At 32.8% G+C, this 22,160-nt stretch overlaps 1 protein-coding gene across 19 annotated transcripts in view; it reads left to right on the top strand.

Moving 5' to 3' along the window:
• LOC120772369 (microtubule-actin cross-linking factor 1) overlaps nucleotides 1–22,160 on the top strand; it is a 145,869-nt gene that overhangs the window by 94,733 nt on the left and 28,976 nt on the right. For 13 of the 19 annotated variants that reach the window (XM_040100955.1, XM_040100954.1, XM_040100943.1 and 10 more), the window contains 3 exons: nucleotides 8,725–8,846; nucleotides 10,892–18,767; nucleotides 21,947–22,093. In XM_040100955.1, coding sequence (XP_039956889.1) covers nucleotides 8,725–8,846; nucleotides 10,892–18,767; nucleotides 21,947–22,093 — 8,145 coding nt within the window. Of the gene's footprint in view, nucleotides 1–8,477; nucleotides 8,656–8,724; nucleotides 8,847–10,891; nucleotides 18,768–21,946; nucleotides 22,094–22,160 lie in introns of those variants that run through there. The other 6 variants (XM_040100951.1, XM_040100950.1, XM_040100949.1 and 3 more) reach the window with 3 other exon arrangements.

Genomic DNA, 22,160 nt, shown 5'->3' with positions numbered 1-22,160 from the left:
AGTAAATCTGTGAATACAGCAAACAACAACAATTTTCTGCTGAACTGATTTGAATCATGTGTGGCAAAAAATGTATCAGCTTTGAAAATGTGCACATGTTACAAATTGATTCTAACGGTACTAAGGATTTATATTAAAGCAGAATTATGCACATGGAAATGAAACAAAAAATACAACAAAAACCATTTGCATACCTAAGAGATTGATACCGTTATTGAGAGAAAAGAAATCGCTCAATACAATAATGCACATATACTTCTTTCCCTGAGGTACATATAATACTATGTTCGGACCGACATTGAAAACATTTTGAAAACACATTTGTATGTATGTTGTGGAATCTAAGTCGTTCGGACCGACAATGTGTGTTTTCGATGAGTTTTCACTGACAACTATCAATAGCGGCATTCTTATGCTCTTGCAAGATTGCACGATGACACAAAATGCAAAAATCCTATACCGAAATATGCAAGGCCAAGATAGCACCCATTGCAGAATCTAGTGATATATGACGGCACGAAAATAAACATGGGTTTTGGTCCGACATATTTATAGCCATTACAAATAATTTTCTGCGTGTGTTTGTTGTTGTGCCGTTGCACCAAGAGGAAAATTCTACAATTTCTGCACCGCGCAAGGTTTTGCAAGAGCAAGAGAATCCCTCTAGTATGAGAATATCAAGCGACAGCTGTTTTTGTATATGGAATGTAAACAAATATCAAGTGACAATTTAGGGCCGGCAAAATATGTCTTCCAAAAACATCGATTAAACTAGAGCAGGCACCGATTATAATGAGTGGAATGTAAGTTTTCAAGTAGTTTTCAGCGAAAACTGTGTTTTCGTTTGACAGATTTTACATGGACGAAAACTCAAGTTTTCGAGCGAAAACCAGTTTTCCCACGAAAACATGTTTTCCTTGTCGGTCCGAACATAGTATTACATATGCACATATGTATATCCATACATACATGTATATACAAACATATGTATTTGAAATAGAACAAAAGTGCAGTGTTTACGGGATGATATACAAACCAAACTCTGTCGATCATTTCAATCATTGAAGCATGAGTTTGCATCACTTTGGGTATTTTCTGCTGATACGAACGTTCATAAACAAATCTGGTATAAGCTGATCGCTAGTGATTCAAAGTTGTTCTCTATCGCTGATTTGAAGACAAACAGTGCGCTTCGTGTACATGAACTGAACTGACAGAATCAGACAGAGTAACGGATCAGTACTTAAGTATAAACAAAAATTTATTACTTGTTGCAGTTCTCTGTAATATACCGTTGCAATTTACAGTGGGTTTTTAGCCGAAAATGTAATGCTAAAAAAGGAGTTGTCTTTATGCCGCGATGTCTGAATTTGGTATCCTCGCAAAACTAATACGGCTGTGTAAACTGACGTTGAGCAATACCAAAAGCTCCTCAGGATCGGGTTCGATACCAAACGAGATTTCAGACAAGGCGACTCCCTACCGTGCGACTTCTTCGCCGTCGTCGCACTCGCGTCTAGGCTGTCACGTCACTGTTGACAGTTATAACTTCAAAGTTGTAGATAATTTCGTCTATGTTGGAACCAGCATTAACAGCAACAACCATGTCAGCATCGAAATCCAATACACAATAACTCTTGCCAGCAGGTGCTACTTTGGACTGAGTAAGTAGGAAATTGAGAAGTAAAGTCCTCTCTCCACTAACAAAAACCAAACTTTATAAGTCACTTATAATTCCCGTCCTGCTGATTGGTGTAGAGGCTTGGACGATGACAACATGTGATGAGTCGGCTTTAGGAGTTTTCGAAAGAAAGGTTATGCAAATTGATTTATGGTCCTTTGCGCGTTGGCCACAGCGAATATCGCATTCGATGGAACGATGAGCTGTATCAGAAATACGACGACATTGACATAGTTCAGCAAATTAAAAAACAGCGGCTACGCTAGCTAGGTGATGTCGTACGTATGGACGAAAACACTACAGCTCTGAAAGTATTCGACGCAATACCCACCGGGGCAAGCAGAAGAAGACCTCCACCCCGTCGGAAATATCACGTGGAGAAGGACCTGGCTTCACTTGGCGTTTCCAATTGGCGTCACGTAGCGAATAGAAAAACGGACTGGCGCGCTGTTGTTAACTCGGCTATAATCGCGTAAGCGATGTCTACGCCAATAAAGAGGAAGTGTATAACAAGTGAGGAAGGGCTAAGTTCGGGGTAACCGAATATTACTCTTGTAACTTGCAGGGACCAAAGCTTGTTAAATACTTAAGGTGTTGGTAAAACTGAGAAATATAGCGAGAGGGTTCAACTTCATTGTTCGACGAAATCGGTATCATATTAACTTATTTTGAAGGTCGTAGGCTCCTTTAGTTTTATTATAATATTTTAGCAAAATACGATCTCTCACTTTTATTTAAATAACATTGGCCGCAATAAGTGGTATAAAGTCAACTGGATGTTCGAATTGCTTTATATTAGGTATATGGTGGCTATGGAAGTATTTATCTGATTAAACGGATGGACCATCTGAGAAATAGACTCTGCCAAAATTCATTTTTATCGCACAGGCATACTAATATCAGAAAGGCTTTCTCTGAATTTCAATTATAACGAGTGATTCAAGTAGTAGTATTTTTTAATAGCCTTTTTTTGAACTGAGAGTGTATACGAAGTCTATTTGGCGCCGTTCGCAACAACTCGATTTTCCGTTAGAATGACTTGGCGCATTTTACGTCGAGGTCTTAAATTGGCGTGCAAAATACAACTTGTGTAAGAACTGAAACCGCTCGACCTTCCCAAGCGACATCGCCTCAGGTTCTATGTTATTTTTCAGCAATTAGGACCATTTCTGGCTCAATAGTAAGGTAAACGAACAAAATTGCCGCATTTGGGACGAAAAGCAACCTGAAGAGCTGCCATTTTATCCAGAAAAAAACAAAAGTTTGGCATGATTTGTAGGCCGGTGGAATCATCGATCCATATTTCTTCAATAATGATGCCGGAGACGACGTTATCGTCAATGTTGACCGTTATCACGCCATAATAATCGACCATTTGGTGCCTGAAATTCAATGTCGTGAATTCAGCGTCATTTAGTTTCAATTAGACGGCGCTATTGAGCGCATTATTTCAAGTTTTGGGCCGGTCGATTGGCCACCGTTAGACTTTTCCTACGGGGATATGTAAAGCCTAAAGTCTATGAGTATAATCCGGCTTCGATTCATGCTTTGGAGCAAAACATCTCGTGTGTCAATCATCAATTACCAGTCGAAATGTTCGAACGAGTCATCGAAAATTGGACTCAATGGATGGACCATCTGAGATATAGTCTCGGCCAAAATTCATTTTTATCGCACAGGCATGTGCCATAAGTTCAGTTCTATATCTTAATTTAGTGCTTAGTTATGGCACTTTTAGGTTTACGTTTAATGGCGTTTTGTGGGCGTAATTTGGATATACATACATATATGTATATATATTGACACTCATCAGCTTATGCAAAAACATTAAAATCAACTACATGAAAATCAATAATATAAAGCAGGAAAGTGAAGCCTAGTTGTATATAACTGCAAATAAGCTTAAGATATTTTATTCCATGAGGAGGAAATCGATACCAAACGAGGTTTCAGACAAGGCGATTCCCTATCGTGTGACTTTTTCAACCTGCTTCTGGAGAAAATAATTCGAGCTGCAGAGCTTAATAGAGAAGGTACCATCTTTTATAAGAGTGTACAGCTCCTGGCGTATGCCGATGATATTGATAACATTGGCCTTAACACCCGCGCCGTTAGTTCTGCTTTCTCCAGACTGGACAAGGAAGCAAAACAAATGGGTCTGGCAGTGAACGAGGGCAAGACGAAATATCTCCTGTCATCAAACAAACAGTCGTCGCACTCGCGACTTGGCACTCACGTCACTGTTGACAGTCATAACTTTGAAGTCGTAGATAATTTCGTCTATCTTGGAACCAGCGTAAACACCACCAACAATGTCAGCCTAGAAATCCAACGCAGGATAACTCTTGCCAACAGGTGCTACTTCGGACTGAGTAGGCAATTGAGAAGCAAAGTCCTCTCTCGACAAACAAAAACCAAACTCTATAAGTCACTCACAATTCCCGTCCTGCTATATGGTGCAGAGGCTTGGACGATGTCAACAACTGATGAGTCGACGTTGCGAGTTTTCGAGAGAAAAGTTCTGCGAAAGATTTATGGCCCTTTGCGCGTTGGCCACGGCGAATATCGCATTCGATGGAACGATGAGCTGTACGAGATATATGACGACATTGACATAGTTCAGCGAATTAAAAGACAGCGGCTACGCTGGCTAGGTCATGTTGTCCGAATGGACGAAAACACTCCAGCTCTGAAAGTATTCGACGCTGTACCCGCCGGGGGAAGCAGAGGAAGAGGAAGACCTCCACTCCGTTGGAAGGACCAGGTAGAGAAGGACCTGGCTACGCTTGGAACATCCAATTGGCGCCACGTAGCGAAAAGAAGAAACGACTGGCGCGCTGTTGTTAACTCGGCTTTAATCGCGTAAGCGGTGTCTACGCCAATTAAGAAGAAGAAGAGGAGGAAAAGGAAATTATTTACTCTTATCTCTACGTGTGTTAAAAATGATCAAACAGTATAAATTTATTTCAACAAAAGGGCTTTGATACAAAATTATTTATTCAAAAACGAAAAAAATGGCGGCAGAATTGAAAGTTGACGAAAAAACCAAGAATCACGCGAAAATTTCTGCGTGAGAACTTGCGAAGAATACTATAGCATACATTCCTCTGTCGGCGAAGATTTTAAGACGCGTTTTTCTAGAACACTATTGGATGGATTTTTAACATAATTCATAAGGGGGAAATCCTACACCGAAATATACAAGGACACGAGAGCACCCATTGTAGAATTTTGTGATATATGAAGGGCTGATTCGGTCAATTTATTGTAAATGACTATGGTGCATGACTATTGTGAATTGGCGCACCTTCTGCATTCATTCTTAAGAAAGAAAGCTGTAACAAATCTTTATAATTTAAATATAAATTATAAAATCTATTATATTTTTACGTGCCATTGCACGCAAATAAACATGGGTTTTGGTCTGATATATTTTACAGCCATTGCAAATAATTTTCTGCGTGTGTTTGTTGTTGTGCTGTTGCATTAGGTGGAAAAATCTGCACCTATGGTTTCCTTAGCATACTACATTATGTACTACAAGTACATATCTGTCTTTGGCATTAGGTGAATAAAACTATTATACATTGTGACAAAAAACCAAATTTCCCCGTCTAATTGATATTTAATATAATAATATATTTTGTTAAGTTTATTATGCAAAGTGCGATCTGTCAATCAGTTTATTTACAGTAGCTGATTAAGACGGTATACCTCAGTAGTGCGTTGCGATTTTTACAACGAATAAAAATATCGAACAAAAAATGTGACTCAAATTTTGTGTAACAAAATTTCGTGTGCGGAATCGTAGCGAATGTTGGAGAAGTTATACAGTGATTATGTTTTATCAAAAACTTAGTATCGTTGAAGACATACCTCGTTCTGAACGACATTCGACGTCTTAAACTAATGAAAATATTAAAAAACTGTAGGATATGATGCTTTAAAATCATCAGGAAAGTGTGATAGATGGCAAAAAGCTGGACATCTCTCGCGAGTCCGTTGAAAGATTTGGGAGAATATTTTTGGTATGAAACGCCTTCATGCTCGAACCGTCCCAATAAAGCTGATTTTTTTTCCACTTGTGACCGAACTTAAAGCCAAAAACGTAACGAATACCATCAATTATGCACCATATTTGGCTCGTTGTGACTTTTTCTTGTTCGCAAAACTGAAATTGCCGCACGATGGAACCAGTTTTCAGATGATCGAAGACAAATCCCAAAAAGTATTTATGAAAAGTATTTACAATTTCCGGGTACTTTTTGTCACAGTGTACTTTGTAGCAACATGTTGAAAAGTGTTAAAATGAAAAACAATTCATAGGGCACAAGCACAGCAATAATAATAATCAAACCAATCTACTACTTATACATTTTATTTATAAAATATTCCTATAGATATACCCTAGAAAGATAATATTACCACCAAAGATTTTAAAATTTTTCGTCTTTTGACTGGGATCATTTATTTCATTCATTTTCCTTAATAACATAGAGTTAAACATAAAGTCAGGCTGAGTAAACTGCGCGTTTAAAGTTACTCCGAAAGCAAAAGAAAGTCTGCTTTTTTTAATATTACTTGAAAAAACTCCGACTATGGCAGAAGAACCAAAATGCTGGGTATAAATATCTTCGATTCTTTTATAGAAATAAATTCATTTTACTACTTTGCAATAATTATATTGATATTCTTAATTGAAGAGTAAATCTTCTTCAGTAATGTTATCATCAAATCTTGGCAAAGCCATTAAACAATTAAGTTGTTTAAAATACCTACATACGAGTAACCACAAAATTATACGAAAGCATTTTAATGGAGAGAGATGAACCACATTTACCTCGAATTATATATTTTGAACATTTTAATAATGTTTTGTATAACAAATAAATTTATTCTTTAAGAATTTTACTTTTCGTATATATTAGTGAAAACATTAGGATTAATATTATAGTATTTGAAATCTTAATTTAAAATGTTAGTATGTTATTTTTGATGGACAGATGTGTTCGAAATAATAAAAGCAACCAAAGCTCACATAAAAATCCATGAATACAATTTTTGCAAAAATATTTTATTTAAACCAAGCACAAAAAGTTAGCTTTTTTAATGCAACATTGGGGGATCATATTCACATTAACTTTTTATGACGTGTTTTGTTGCTTGAGCCCGAAACAACCTGTTTGAAAAAATTAAAACAAAGTCCGAAATACGGTTTATTTTTCGTTATCAAAATTAAATTTTCGGATCTCGGCTACATAAATGTTCATTATCCTTTAAAATCGGGAGGTGCTTGTTTTACTGAACAAAGATAAGTTATTAAAAAAATCATTGGTAAAGGAAAATGTTTGCCAATACAAGTATAAGGGAGCACCTGGTAGTTACTTCACTGAATGTCATTAAACTGCGAAAATTGGTCGCTGGAAGCTGAAGAAAAGGGGGGGGAGTGGTTTCAAACAAAAAAATAAGCAAAATTATGGGGAAAGTAACAAAAAAGCTTTGAGAAAATATACTCTTATCTAGATTCTGCGCTCATGTAGATTCTTAGCACTCAAGATTTACCAAATTAATTAAAAATCGTGGAATTCGATACTAAACATAAAGACAGTCGTGTAAATTTTCCTTTAAATATTTATGTTGTACTTATTTTTTCGAACACGAACTCAGAGCAATAAACAAACGTGGATATGATACCTACATGTAGTTTTACATTTTTTTTTAAATCCTAGCCATGCACAAATGTTTGCCGAATAAAAATAAAACTAATAATAATTTTGAAAAAATGTTATTCATGGATTTCTATTTCACTTTGGTTATTCTTGTTATTTCGTACACATCTGTATACCTAGTATCGACATATGCTAGAATAAAATATTGATTTTGAGTTTTCCGAAATCTTACACCAAGTGTGCTCCTTAAGGGGAGAGCCTGCTTTAGAAGCTTAAAAAATCTATTTTTGTTTTTTGCTTAAATCTCTTTACAAATTATATAAGAATATGTCCCCAAAGTTATAGATGGGAATTCGAAATATTTTCGAAGCTAAAAGGGAAATAGTGACCGAGCGTCTATCAGATATATGAATGCTTGGGCAGAAAGCGAAAACTTTGATTTCTCGGTTTTTCATTTTTACGATTTTTCCTAATTGACGGGCAGGATAGAAAAAAACTAAATGTCATGGAATTGGGACAAAGTTTATTATCTTTGCCATTAAATTATCTTGTATTTAAACTAAAAAAACTAAGAGAAGTCAAGTTTGAACATATTTTAAACAACATAAAGTAAAATTTTTTGGTCAAAAATCACCTTTTTTAATTTTTAAAAAATTTCGAAAATTTTACAATTTTTTTTGGAATTTTTTTAGTTTAACTAGAAGGTAAACTATTAAAAAATATGAACCTCTATGAATTTTTTGTTGCACATGCGAGATGCACCGGGTAATTGCTTCCCAAAGGCAGAATATCAAAGATTTCGTATTACAAAATTATGAATGATGTTTAAATATATAACTATAAACCGTAGAAATTTCGCTTTAATTAATTATTTCTTTCCCTCCCAAAAAAATCTTAAAAAATATCGATTGTTTTAAGCCTCTAAAGCAGGCTCCCCCCTTAAGCGTATTTTCTATTTAACATAATACTACAATTTTTTGTTCAAATTTGAGAAAATATTCCCTTAGACCAAATGAAGAATAATAAGAATACAGATTACGACTCTTGTGTTTTGAGCTTTAGAGAATTTTACAATATCACCTTTAGTAGTGCAAACAGTAATAGCATCTTTACCATATAATACTACTACAACACATTCATTCTCAAGGTCTTGTTAGCAGATGGGACATCGGCAATCGCTTAGCTTTTAATAAGAGAAACATGAACTTTTAACAAATTAAAAAACTCCTTAAGCTTGTGTAAAAACAGGATATCCCATTAAACATAATGAATGACTTCGAATATAATTTCGCATTTGAATTCCAGGTAAACATAGTCAACCGAACTCAATAAATGTAGCTTGCCAATAACAATAATTTTTGCACTTAATTTTAGCAATATGCTGAAAGTATTCAGACCCCCCTTAAAACATTTAGAACTGATGTTGTACAAAGAGCTACTCCAGCTGAAGATCAATACAATTTTAAATTGGATAATACCGAATCTAGCGAAATACGGTAAGTGTTTTCAAATGATTTATTTAAAAATTAATATACTATAGATATATTCTGGCATATTTTGAAATATCGTTTTAAAATTATTAATCTTAATTTAAGGTAAAATGTTATTTTCCTTAAGTTAGAGATATAATACAAAATAATACATTATTTATCTACAGAATAATATTGACAATATTGAGATGTAAAGAAGCAAAGGTTAGAAACTAAAACGTTACAAGAAATATAAGTTGTTAAATCTTTAGCTGAATTGACGACAAAAAATTCTTTAGAAAATACTGCATTGTTGTACAGTCTACACCGTAAAGGTGTGAAACTGAATTACATAAGTAATTGAGAATATTAAAAGTTTCAATTCAGTAATAGAAATATATACTTGCTGTTTTAATTAGTTTGTAACATTTGGAATTAATCTCCAATTGGTTGATTTTATTGTAAAACGTGAATCGCGTTGCTAATAAAAGTGGACATAAATTTTTTATGACAACGTACAATGGCTTAAAGTTATTTCATACAGGTACTTAGAATGCTGTAATACAAATACCAAAATCAAAAATAAATTTAATATGAAACATCAGTTTAAAACGGTTTAATTCATTTTTTTCAACATTTTATATAATATAAAAGCATTTAATAGTCATATAATTTAAAAAAAAAATTGTATTTTCTTGTTCCCGTAACCGATGGTGGTAAGCAAGATTTTTCTGCTAAAAATTATCTGAAATCCAAATACCAAAAAAACGTGTTTCAAACAAAAACAAAAAAAAAAGCTGGCGACATCTCTCAGTTACTATATTGTAATGGATTTACTAGATCAAAACGTCTATGTTGAAACTCCACTTTCGAATTCGATCACTGGATTGTTAAAGAAATTTAAATCTTCTTATAATCCATACTTGGCAGCACTTCAATTTGAGTAGATCATTGCAGGCGGAGATTGCCGAATCTAGCAAACAGTTTCGCTATTTGTGGGATTCTCGTAAATTACCTTAAATTCTCTTTTGTTCTGGTATTTGTGTTCGCCACAATATGATATCCACTCAACTTTATAAACATTCATATAAGTATTTGTGGTTTGCTGGACACTTTTTAACCACTCTTTGTTGAAAGATATGGCAGCTTTTATATTAAATTAATTTAATCTAATAATATATTATTTTCTACTTTTTCTTAATTTGTAAAATACGTTATATTTACATAAATGTTCATATAACATTATTTAATTTTTAAGCAATAATTGCAAGCATGAATAATTTTCGTCTTTGAATCGTAATTTTATGAAAACTAATTATTCGCACTATATTTATTTATAATATTATAACTGCATAGGCACAATCTGTTTTTGATTTCCCAAACCTTAGAGGTTAGCAAATTACCCAAACAACTGCCATGATTATATATTTATAAATTTGCTACTTCTCCCCAAAAAAACCGTCTCTTGTAAAAAACGTACAGAAGAAAACAAGAACAAACATACGGGAAAAACAATAATTTTCTGGGTATAACACGGAACTACTTTATTTAATAAAAAATCTTAAATCGAAACTTCGAAGGCAAATATTTCTATTTTGGAGGCTAACTTCGAAAAATGGGAAAATTAATTTTTACATATTACTCAAAGACTCGAAAATTTATTTGGTCCAATACTCAGAAAAAATTTCGTTTACTGTTAAGGATAGCTTTGTTATTGCATATGTAGTACATTTTAATATTCTTGTTTACAATAGGTTGTATTGTAGAGAAGCAGCAAATTTTCATTTGACCATTTAAGTCTAGCTTAGTGTTGAACAGTGTAGTAATACTATATATGAGTTGATATCATATCAATGATTATTAGTACTTATCAGACTTACATGTATTGAAGTCATCTCTTTATATATTCTTTTTTCAGTTTAATAGTTTTATGCGTTTTTATTTTAATTAATTTAAATTTGAAATAACTTGTAAGAGAAAACTAAATATAAAGTTAGTATTCACATAAAAAAAAAAACAAAAAATATATATATAAATTAATTTTAACTAATTACAATTATTACGTTTTATAGATTAATTTCGAAAAGAACTGATAATCGGGTTTTCAGTAGCACCCAGACTAGTGGCTTAAAAAGAGAATCAACCAGCGTAACGGTGGGTGAAAATGTGTTATTTTATGACAATGTTCTCGATATTGCCGGTATACGCGATCCTCGAACTGGTAACAATATTACAGTCAGACAAGCTATTAATTTGCGGATTTTGGACGTACGTTCAGGCAAAATGGTGTTAAACGATAAGAACATTCCTTTGGAAACAGCAGCAGAACTAGGATTTATTGACACAAAATTGTCACAGTATTTGCTAAAACCTGGCCCCATTAGAGATTCTAAAGGGCGAGAACTATCGTTATTGGAAATAATACAGAGTGAGATAAATGAAGCAGAATCAAAGCTTGAATCTTCCGAAAAGCAAATTCAGAACACGTCTAACAATGAAAAAATCATAACAAATTCCCAGAAAATTCTGGAGACTTTAGAACCAAAAAAATCTTTAAGTTTGTCTGAGGCACATAATCAAGGATATATGATAAAGCATGAGTCAGTAACAATCAAATCAAGTGCATTATGCTTAAGCGATGCTATTGCTCACGGACTCGTTGATGCGGCAGGATGGATATCAGATCGTAATTCTGGAGAAAAATTTAAACTCGACCTCGCCGTAGAAAATCAATTAATAGATCCCAATATTGTTGAAGTGGTAGATACAAAGAATGATATAAAAATTTCGGTAAAAGAAGCTCTTAAACTTGGTATTCTAAATTCTAAAACGGGACGTTTTTTAAATGAAGCTACAAAAGAAAAGTTAACATTTACAGAGGCTAAAACTCGAAAACTTATTGTGAAGCCATATACATTGAAAGATGTGGTTGATTTTAATTTGCTAGATAATAACGATAAAATGTATAGTCCAATGCGTCGAAGTAAATTAAATCTAATGGAAGCGATCAGGTTTGGGGTTTTAGACTACAATAATTTAAAATGCATTAGTAAAGTAAAGGGAGAATTAATTACATTACAGGAGGCAATAAAAGATGGAATTATACTACCAACAGAATATAAGTACAGGGATTTTATGACTGGAGAAGTAATAACTATACCAGAGGCAGTCGAGCGTGGTCTTATAAGTTCGGTGTCACAAAAGTCCATTTTTAATATAGATGGTTTTAAAGATTTAAGAAGCAATGATTTTGTTAGCTTTAATATGGCCTTATCTCGTGATATTTTATGTAAAAAAGGGCCAAGTTTCGTTCTAGAAGTTAGTAAAAATGAGTATGTACCTTTAGACGTGGCGGTAACCAGAAATATGGTGAGACAAGAAGTTTACGAAATGTTTACTAAATGCATCGGTGTGCACGACGCGAGAGGAAATGAATTAACTGTTATTGATTTATGTTACCATAATTTAATAGACCCTAAAATTGGATACTTACTGGATCCAAAGACTGGAAAAAATGTGCCTCTTGATTTAGCTATTGAAAAGAAATTTATTTCACCCGAAGGTGCTTTATTTCTAAGTAGCTTATTAAATATAACACTGACAACCGAAACTGTAACACGAACAGTTAATAGGTACGTTTCAATACAAACTACCAATCAGGACACACAGGAAACAATTTTAACTTTTGCCGATGCTGTTAATGAAGGCTTAATTGATGAAGACCGCCAATTGTATCAGGACCGTAAAACTGGAAATGTTTATTCAGTACAGCAAGCTCTGTCTTATGGTCTCTTAATTCCAGATTTAAATGATGAGATACCAGGGCAGAATACGTCTCTAAATATTACAAATATATCTAAAAGTGATAAACTTTTGCCAATAGAAATTTATGAGAAAGAAAAATCTGACTACAGAAATATTAATAAAGATGATTATAAACGTTTTAAAATTGAACATCCTTCTGAAAGAAAAAAAAAATTGAAAGACGTCCAAACAGTTAACGTTCCTACTAAAATAACCAAAGCTCAAAATATTCCAATTGTCGAAAACACATCCCCTACTTCCAATCAGATGGATGTAACCTGGCGCGAAGATGAATGCCCTGATCCACTTCAAATTGCCCCAGGAATAATTTTTGATCCCTCAACGATGTTAGTGATTTTTACAGAAACAGGTCAGTCTCAAAATATATTTGAGGCGGCGCTGGAAAGTAAATTCGATGAAAATATAGTAAGCATTTTTGATACTTTTGCAAATGAGGAAGTTTCTGTTAAAGAAGCAGCCAGCCGTAAAGTTTTTAATTATGTAGACAATATGATTTTGACCAAATGTGGAGAATTTAAATCAATTGTTGAAGCTATGAAAATTGGATTAATAAAAGTTTCTGGAACACCACTTATTCCCATAGAAGATGCCTTACAAACACTTCGATTTATCACTGATCCGCGAACTGGCGAAAAAATTCCTGTTGAAGTAGCCTACGAACGAGGTATTGTTCCTCTAAGTAGTGTAAGTAGCATTTCGATGCAAAAAATGCGAAAAATTATCTTAAAGCCCATAGATGCTTTACAAAAAGGTATTATTGACGAAGAGACCAAAGATATCCTTGAAGATTTCTCCAAACAAAATGATTTAACAATCACACAAGCTTTAGATATTGGACTTATTAATGGGCAAATGGGTAATATATTAGATACACAAAGAAATCGGATTTTAAATATAAAACAGGCTGTTGAAGCAGAACTTATTGACTCAAAAACAAGTAATCATATACTAGTACCACTAGCGAAGAGTTTATCAATACCGAAACTTCTAGCCCAAGGTCTTATAGATAATGATTGCCAAAAAATAATACATCCTGATAATGGTTATCTACTTAATATTAATGAAGCTATTATTTGCGATATACTTGATCCTCTTTCAGAGATTATTAAACCAAAGAAGTATACACTTCAAGAAGCATTAAAAAGTGGGATAGTTGATGGCATAAACTCTGTTTTCAAAATAGGTAATAAAACTTTCAATTTAACAGAAGCTATTCATGAAGAATTGTTTGATTTAAGCTATGACATGCATTCTTCCACAACGTTGCCACCCATAGCAATGACATTTCCTGTTGCCGTTGAGAGAAAACTTTTAGCTTCAAATAAAAATGAACTTAAACATCCTTATACAAACCAGAAAATGACTGTCAAAGATGCTATAGAAAGCAATATTATCATGTGTATTCCTTACCCTCCAAGGGCAGATGCTATTTTAATAGATAATGCTTTATCTGAAGGTCTAATTGATGTGGAAAACCAAACGTTCAAATGTTTAAAAACTGGCAAAAATATATCCATACGCCATGCCTTAGAAGAAGGATTTTTGTTACTAAAGCCGCTATGTGATTTCGTTATGACTTATAAACCATTGTCCACTAGTAGAACTATGGAAACGATGAAGTCTCTTCATACTGTGACCACAAAAACAATTGAATTAATGCAGGGATATATTCTAGTTTCTAATAATGAAGTCAAGAATATTCAAACTGGTGAAATATGCACGGTGAGCAAAGCAAAGGAATTGGGTATTTTAACTGAAAAATTCAAAGTAGATGAAGTTAATACAAAACAATTTAAATGGGATGAGCCAGATTCAAAATGTTCTGTAAATGATATTGCCATAGTTGAAGCGACTTCAGAAGATAATCGAAAAATAGATTCATTACAGAATAGAGAAGAAATTGTGCAAGACAAAGAAAAATTCGTGACAGAAGAATACGAGAGAATAGGAAAAGAAAACCATGCTAATAGTGATGATAAGAAAATCTTAGAAAGAAATTTTCACTACGATAAAATTCATGCTACCGACACATCTTGTGATTTCTTTACATATACAATTGGTGATGCCATTTCCAAAAACAAAATTAACCCAAAAGATTGCAGAATCATTATAAATGGCGAACAACTTTCTGATAATATAGAAACATTGTTAGAAAATGAATCTCTATTTGTACAAGATGAAGTGGAAGTACATAGTGAGAATTTAGTGGTTTTAAAGGCTACATCATACTTGTTAAGTTATCCATATATATTAACGGCGGAAAAATTGAGTGAACTTAGTGCATATGATTTAGAAAATGAATATTTTATAGATCCTTCAACGAGAAGAAAAATTTCATTTCAAGATTTAGTATTGTATCGTAGAGTATTTAATCCTGAATCTCTATTAGTAAAAAATTTTACTACTGGGAAATATGAGACTTTGTTAGATGCATTAGATCGTCCGCTGTTAAATCGTCATAATGGTCATATGGTAGATCCAAAAACTGGTAGAAAGATTCCATTTTTCGAATGTATTAACCGTAAATGGATTATTTATACTGATCCAGGCAAAAAATCAAAACCATCTAATATTGAAAACGTCGTTGATCCAGAAAGTGGTAAAATATTGCTTGGAGATGGTAAACTTTGTTCCATCACTGATGCTATTAATAATGGAATAATTGATATTCATTCGCTGTCGGTACGAGACCCGGTAAGTGGAGAAATTATTCCACTGCGTATGGCAATTGAGTTGGGAGTAGTAAATATGCAAACGGGAACTATGGTAGATATTCAGACATTACATGAAATACCATTAGAGAGAGCCTTTAAGTTGGGCTTTCTTGTGGCTGGTGCACGCAAGCCGATCTCTCTAGAAGCCGCCATACGAAAGGGTCTTTATGATCAAGAAACGGGAAAACTTTATGATTCAAAATCACAGAATCAAGTCGATATTCAGCGTTCCATAGAGATCGGTTTAGTTGACCCAAAAATATCTCTTATAGTAGACTCTTTAGAAAATAAAGAACTAAGTTTACATTGTGCTATTGAAGACGAGTTAGTTGTACCTGAGAGAGGACAAGTAAAAGATAGGAAATCAAATACTTTTATGCCCTTTGACGTGGGAATGGAAAATAATTTGGTAAAAACCGATAAAATCACTTGGAGTTTAACAGAATTACTTCAACGTGAATATTACTCACCCAAATCTGGAAAAGTATTTAATCCAATAACTGGGAATGAAATGCTTTTACAGCAAGCTATTGAGTTAGGTTTCGTTGAATTAGAAACTTCTTTAATAAAAAATGACGAAGAGGAAACTATAATATCTGGTAAAATAGCTGCTAAAACAGGTCTCTTAGATACGGTTAAAGGTGTATTAAGATATCCGCATTTAACACTTGATGAAGCCTTTGCAAAAGGATACTTAATAAGCACAAAGAAACCATTATCTTTGGTGGACTGCCTTACCCGGAATATGTTTGACCCCACAACATCCACATTGCAAATTGATGATAAGTCTTTTAATTTAAAAGAAGCAATAGCACTAAAATATATTAATCCAAATGACTTAATTATATTGGATCCAAGAACCGATGATGTTATAAGTATAACAGAGGCGATAACTAAAGGACTTCTAGATCCCGTTAGAGGATGCATTATAGATCCATATACGTCAGCAAAAATGTCATTAAACGAAGCTTTAGATAATAGAATACTAGTTCCGTCAAAGCGTAAGAGAAGTTTGCCTGATGCAGTATATCACGGTCTATATGATCCGAAATCAGGCAAATTTAGTAACTCAATTACAAGAGAAAAACTCTCAACTGAAGCTGCTATTCGCAGGGGAATTATTGATCCTTACTCAACTATTGTCAAATTAGATGATAAAATGTTTCCTTTTATGGAAGCGGTAGATGCTGGCATAGTCGACTCGAAGAAAGGTACAGTTAAAGATGAGCAAGCTTCAGAAACCGATTTTAAAGAAGCATTTGAACATGGGATTTTAGTTGAGGTTAAAACACCAATTTCTTTAGGTAAAGCTATAAGCAAAAGTATTTATAATGACTCCGATGGAAGTATAACTGATCCCAAATCTGGCAAAAAATTGTCGTTAGTCGAAGGAATTGATTCGCATTTGATAGACATTAGCAGTATAGAGTTAAAAGATTTTGACACTGGGCTGTACAGAAACCTTGACTTAATGAAGGCCAAAGCGGCAGATATAATTGATTGGGAACGAGGTCTGCTGGTATATGACAATAAAAAAATAAAAATTAAACATGCTTTTGAAATAGGAATACTGAAAGACCCTCAAGCACCAATAAGTATTCAAAAGGCTTTACATCAAGGTTTATTTGAAGATAATTCAGGCAAAATAATTGATCCCAAAACAGGCAGAAAAATAGCATTATCAGAAGCAATTAGGACCTCAGTAATAGATGCTCAATTACCTTGCTATTTCGATGAAGTAAATGAAAAAATGTATAATTTAAATGAGACTTGTAGGTTGGGGGTTATAAATAAGCGAGATTGTGTTTTCAGGGACCTTTATTGTAATAAATGTATTTCTTTAAATTCCGCATTAAATATGGGCCTCATTGTGGATATAGAAAACGCAAATTTCGGTTTATATGAGATTTTGGCAATGGGATTTTTTGATAAGGTAGAAAATAAAATTTTACACCCCATCACCGGAAATAAACTAAGCTTAAGAGAAGCATGCTCAGACAATATTGTGAGCCTTAATAATAGTTGGATAAAAAATGGTGAAAACAATGAATACTTGAATTTATCTGATGCTTTTTCAAAAGAAATTATTAATGAAAACGGTTATTACAATTTATATGGGGAGTTTATAGACTTACAAAGTGCGCGGGAGCGTGGCTTAATTGTTACAAATCGTCGACCACTGGATCTTAAATCAATAGTTAGAATGAAATTATATAATTCTGAGACCGGCACATTTTATGACCCCAGCACTAGGAAATATTATAACTTAAATGATGCTATTCTTAATGGTTTCATTAATCCCAAAACTACTCTACATAAAAGTGAAATGAATGAATATGATTTGATTGAAGCTATTGACAATGGGGTTATAGATATAAACAAAGGACTTGTAATGGATTCTAAAACACAAGAGTTTTCCAATTATGAAACAGCCTTTAGTAAAGGTATTTTGGTGCCAGTTTCAAAGCTTTTTGGTGAAAGCTCTGCAAATCAGCTTTTAGTAGAAGAGTTTTCTCAGAAGAGTGATATTACCGAACCTCAACAAATGTCTTTGGCTAAAGCTATACGTTCTAATATACTTAATCCTAGTACTGCGTTTGTACGACAGTTAAACTCTTCCAAACTAATTCCTTTTTCTATAGCTCAACGAAATAACATAATTGATATAAACAAACAAGCTTTAATCAATCCGAAATCGTTATTCTTTGTACTTGACCCTTCAATTATTGTATATTTGCGGGAGCCTATTACTTTTGATCAGGCAGTCGAAAGTAAAAGTCTTGATTTGGAAACAGGATTAATAACTTTTAAAACGAGCTCGCATGACTTAATAAATGACTCTGAATCTCAGTCCGATGAAAACACCAACATTTATTCACTGAAAGATGCTATCACCGCCGGCATAATTGATCCTTTTTCAGCATTAATTAAGGATGAAGCTAAAATGAAATTAGTTGGATTATCTGAGGCTTTTCGGAAAGGTATAATAGACGCAAATAAAGCCAATGTACTGAACACACAGACGTCTAAGCTATGTACATTACGAAGTGCATATGAGAATGGTTTGCTTGTTACACCCAAAAGATCTTTCGGTTTAATAGAAGCAATACATTTCAACTTATACAATGCTGAGAGTGGCTGTCTAATAGATCCATTTCAAATAAATACCAATTCCGAACAAAGTAATCGGCTTACGTTATTAGAATCTATTTCTTGCGGCCTGCTAGATCCGTCTTCGACAGTTGTGCGCGGATCCGTGACCGATGAAATCGTTCCACTGACATCGGCTATTAACAATGGCCTTATCGATGGAAACAACGGCCATTTAGTAAATCACGGTGAAAATAAAAAAAATATTGATTTAATAAAAGCTGTTCATATGGGCCTCATATTACCTGCCGAACAACGAGTAAGTTATTAACATTAATTATTAAATAAATATGCCATTTTATTGCATGAACTAAAATAGAAAATTGCATTAAAGGCATTCTATAAACTGATAGTGATCGGAAAATATATTTAAATTTTAACCGTGAATTTAAGCATAATAAATATACTATATAGATATATGCCAACATTTCTTTGATTCAATCTGATCTAATGATCTGGGTTGCTCTATTTGTCCATTTGTAATCTAATTTGGTATGTATGTCGAGTGACATCATTCAATACTGCATACGGTTTAGATATTATTGTATACATATAAATATTCTGCTTAAACAAAAAAGGGAAAGGGTACGAGATTAAGTGAAGGTAAAATCTATTTTTACATGATTCCAAAATTGTTGATTCATTCAATATGAAGAAATAATTTAGTGATGAGGGTATAAAAAGTTATCTAGTTTTTTTAGTATAGTTGCGTTTTTTCGTATCATTCGCTAAATAGTTTTGCAAGTTTGGTGATTCCAAATTTTTTAAGTTATAATATCCGAGTCATATATATGTATATATATTCAGGAAACATATATAATTGTACCATTTCATTAAATGTAAGTTAATATCTGTTATTCAACTATATTTAGTTTCAGTGTTTGAAACATCATAACTCTAACTTCTAATAATTTCAAGCTTACGTTCTCTATCATGATAGAATATTTTTTTTATACTCTTGTAACACGCTGCTTCAGAGTAGAATAGTTTTGTTCACCTAACGGTTTTTTCTATCACCAAAAAATAATAGAGTTAGAGTAAGGTTAATATACTATACACGATGAGTTGAATTTCGAGTCTGTCCACATGTATATGCATAATGTAACTAGAGTAAAAATTGAGATATCGTAATGACACTTGGTACACGTGCTTAAGGGATCGTCTCAGTGTGATCCTCCGAAAAATCACCGATTTTCGCAATTTTTTTTTAAATAAATCAGTTTGTTATTTTATAAATAAATACATTAATTACGAATATAAAATGATTTTTTCATGGCTAAAAAATGGCTGTAGGCTAAAAACAAAAATAAAATGCTCATAGTCTAAGAGGTTGCTCGTTCATATCTCCTAAACCACTTATGACACATTAACCAAAGCACCCCTGCAAAAATGCATAAGACCGGATAATAATTCCGCCCACATATAATTGACATTCGAAATGATACGAGAAGTCTTTGTAGGTGAAAACTTATATCTCTGGATCTACACGACCGATATTAACCAAATTTGGTATGTAAAGATATTTAGACATTCTTATATTCCAATCCGGATCCATTGCTTATTCCCATATAACACAATTATTCAATAATTTTAAATTCCATCCAACTATTTTACATTCCAGTAAACAAATAAAGATCCACTCAATGTATTCCGTTAAAATTGTATACGACTAAGTGAGTTATCTTAATACAATTGAGAGAGCGTGTTTTTCTAGTAATAGTGCACATTTGTTTCTAATAATAGATAAGATCGGTTCAAAAATTAATATGCACTAAGTCAATACATTCATAAGACCCATTATTCTTCTTCTTTATTGGTGTATACACCGCATACGCAGTTGTATCCCCTTATACCTAATATACAGTTTTCAAACTACCGGTTGCACTTATACCTTATATTCGAATTACCCACACTCTCATATACTACATAAAATTTTTTACGATTTTTTTTTAACAAGCCTTATGACGAATGTGTCGTTTAATATGTGAGTTCTATATTTTTGTTTTTAAACATATTCTCAAGTATACATGAGCAACGTCCAAATTAATGCAATCAAATTAACCCGTCCCTTTCTCTGCCCAATATATCATATCAGGATGTTTTTTTTAGAACTATTAATTTTTTCACTCCCATCTTTAAATTTCCTTGGAAATACCCTGAAAATTTGAGCCCTTAATATTAACATTAAGGACTGGACCAAGGCATGTAAAAATTTTCCATTGAAAATACACGACAATAGTTATTTTTTATCTTTAAATTTCTATAGCTCAGAGGCATTTTATGGCTTTGACCTTACACACATAATCCTCAGAATTGAACACTCTACAAAAGTGCCAATTGTGAAAAAATCGAAACTCACACCGGCGAGGTAGTACTGGGCTCTAAACCTGATTTTTCCACGAAATTCGCATATTTTTTATATATATCTCGTAAATGACAAGAGCTATAGAAAAAAATGTACATGACTAACGTGTAGGAAATTTTATTTGCTACCAAAAAAGTCCAAAGTCAAAATCGCTATCATTAATACTTCTCGAGATATTCAGCTTTTTATGTAAGGCTTTATAGAATTTTCATGGATGGTATGTAATAAAAATTTTCAAGGAAATTTCATGATGAATAAAATGTTTGGTCACACCCGAACTTAGACCTTCCTTACTTCTTTAATTTCCATTGGATGATGTAGGATTTTAAAAAATTTAATAAGATCTTTGTTCTTGGTCATTATGATATGACGCATAAGTAAACCCTTGTTTTAAGATTTTGATTAACTTTATTCTTTTTTATATTCTCATTATAAGCATGTTAATATAAATTGGCTATATTGACCAAATTCGCAAACGTGGAAATTCGTTAATATTCTATACTGAAATACCACATTAACGAGTTTAATATTAATATACAAAATATTTTTTAAGTTAAATTGGTTTGGTAAGTTGTGAATTTTTCTTGTTCTTTTTATATTGTATTTATGCAATTTTATGTTTCCATTTTTATATTTTCAGCTTCATCGCTTCCAATTTATATTTTTAATTGTCAATTTATTCATACAAAATATAATTTTTTTTATGTATAATATATTTTATTTGTTGCTTGTTTGTTGTATTTATTTGCTTTAATCCTTTGCATGGCTTTGGTATTAACCATAATTATTTAAAAAAAAAGTATGTTAATTTTAAGGTGTGCTTTCTTTTCACAAAAACAGTAATTTCATATATATATGACATAAAAATGGGTATTGGTTTAGCGTTTTTAAAAAGCATTTTTATCATTATTCTTGACCAAAATGTCAATCTTTGATAAAATTTATACTATCTAATAATAAAGCTGGATTAGACCGCTTTACTATAAATTATTAATGTTGCTTCTGAACATTTTTTTCAAAATAATTAACACTATCTTTAAATTGGTTAAATCTTATTTTTGGTACTTTTATAGCAAGCCGTATTTGAAAAGTTCAACATATGTGAAGAAAGCGTAAACGAATTGCTTAAGTGGGTCAGCACAATTGAGCACAGAATTGCCAATATTGGTGGTCCAAAGGAAAAAATTGATGATATTCGTAGCCAAACAAATATTTTGAGAGTAAGTACATATTACTTACATATATATATATATGTATGTATATATTGTTGACTAAATATTTTTTTGT

This window comes from Bactrocera tryoni, chromosome 3 (assembly GCF_016617805.1).
Source record: "Bactrocera tryoni isolate S06 chromosome 3, CSIRO_BtryS06_freeze2, whole genome shotgun sequence".
Lineage (NCBI taxonomy): Eukaryota > Metazoa > Arthropoda > Insecta > Diptera > Tephritidae > Bactrocera > Bactrocera tryoni.
The sequence above is the reverse complement of the archived record's forward strand: the minus strand, read 5'-3'. Positions and strand labels throughout refer to the sequence as shown.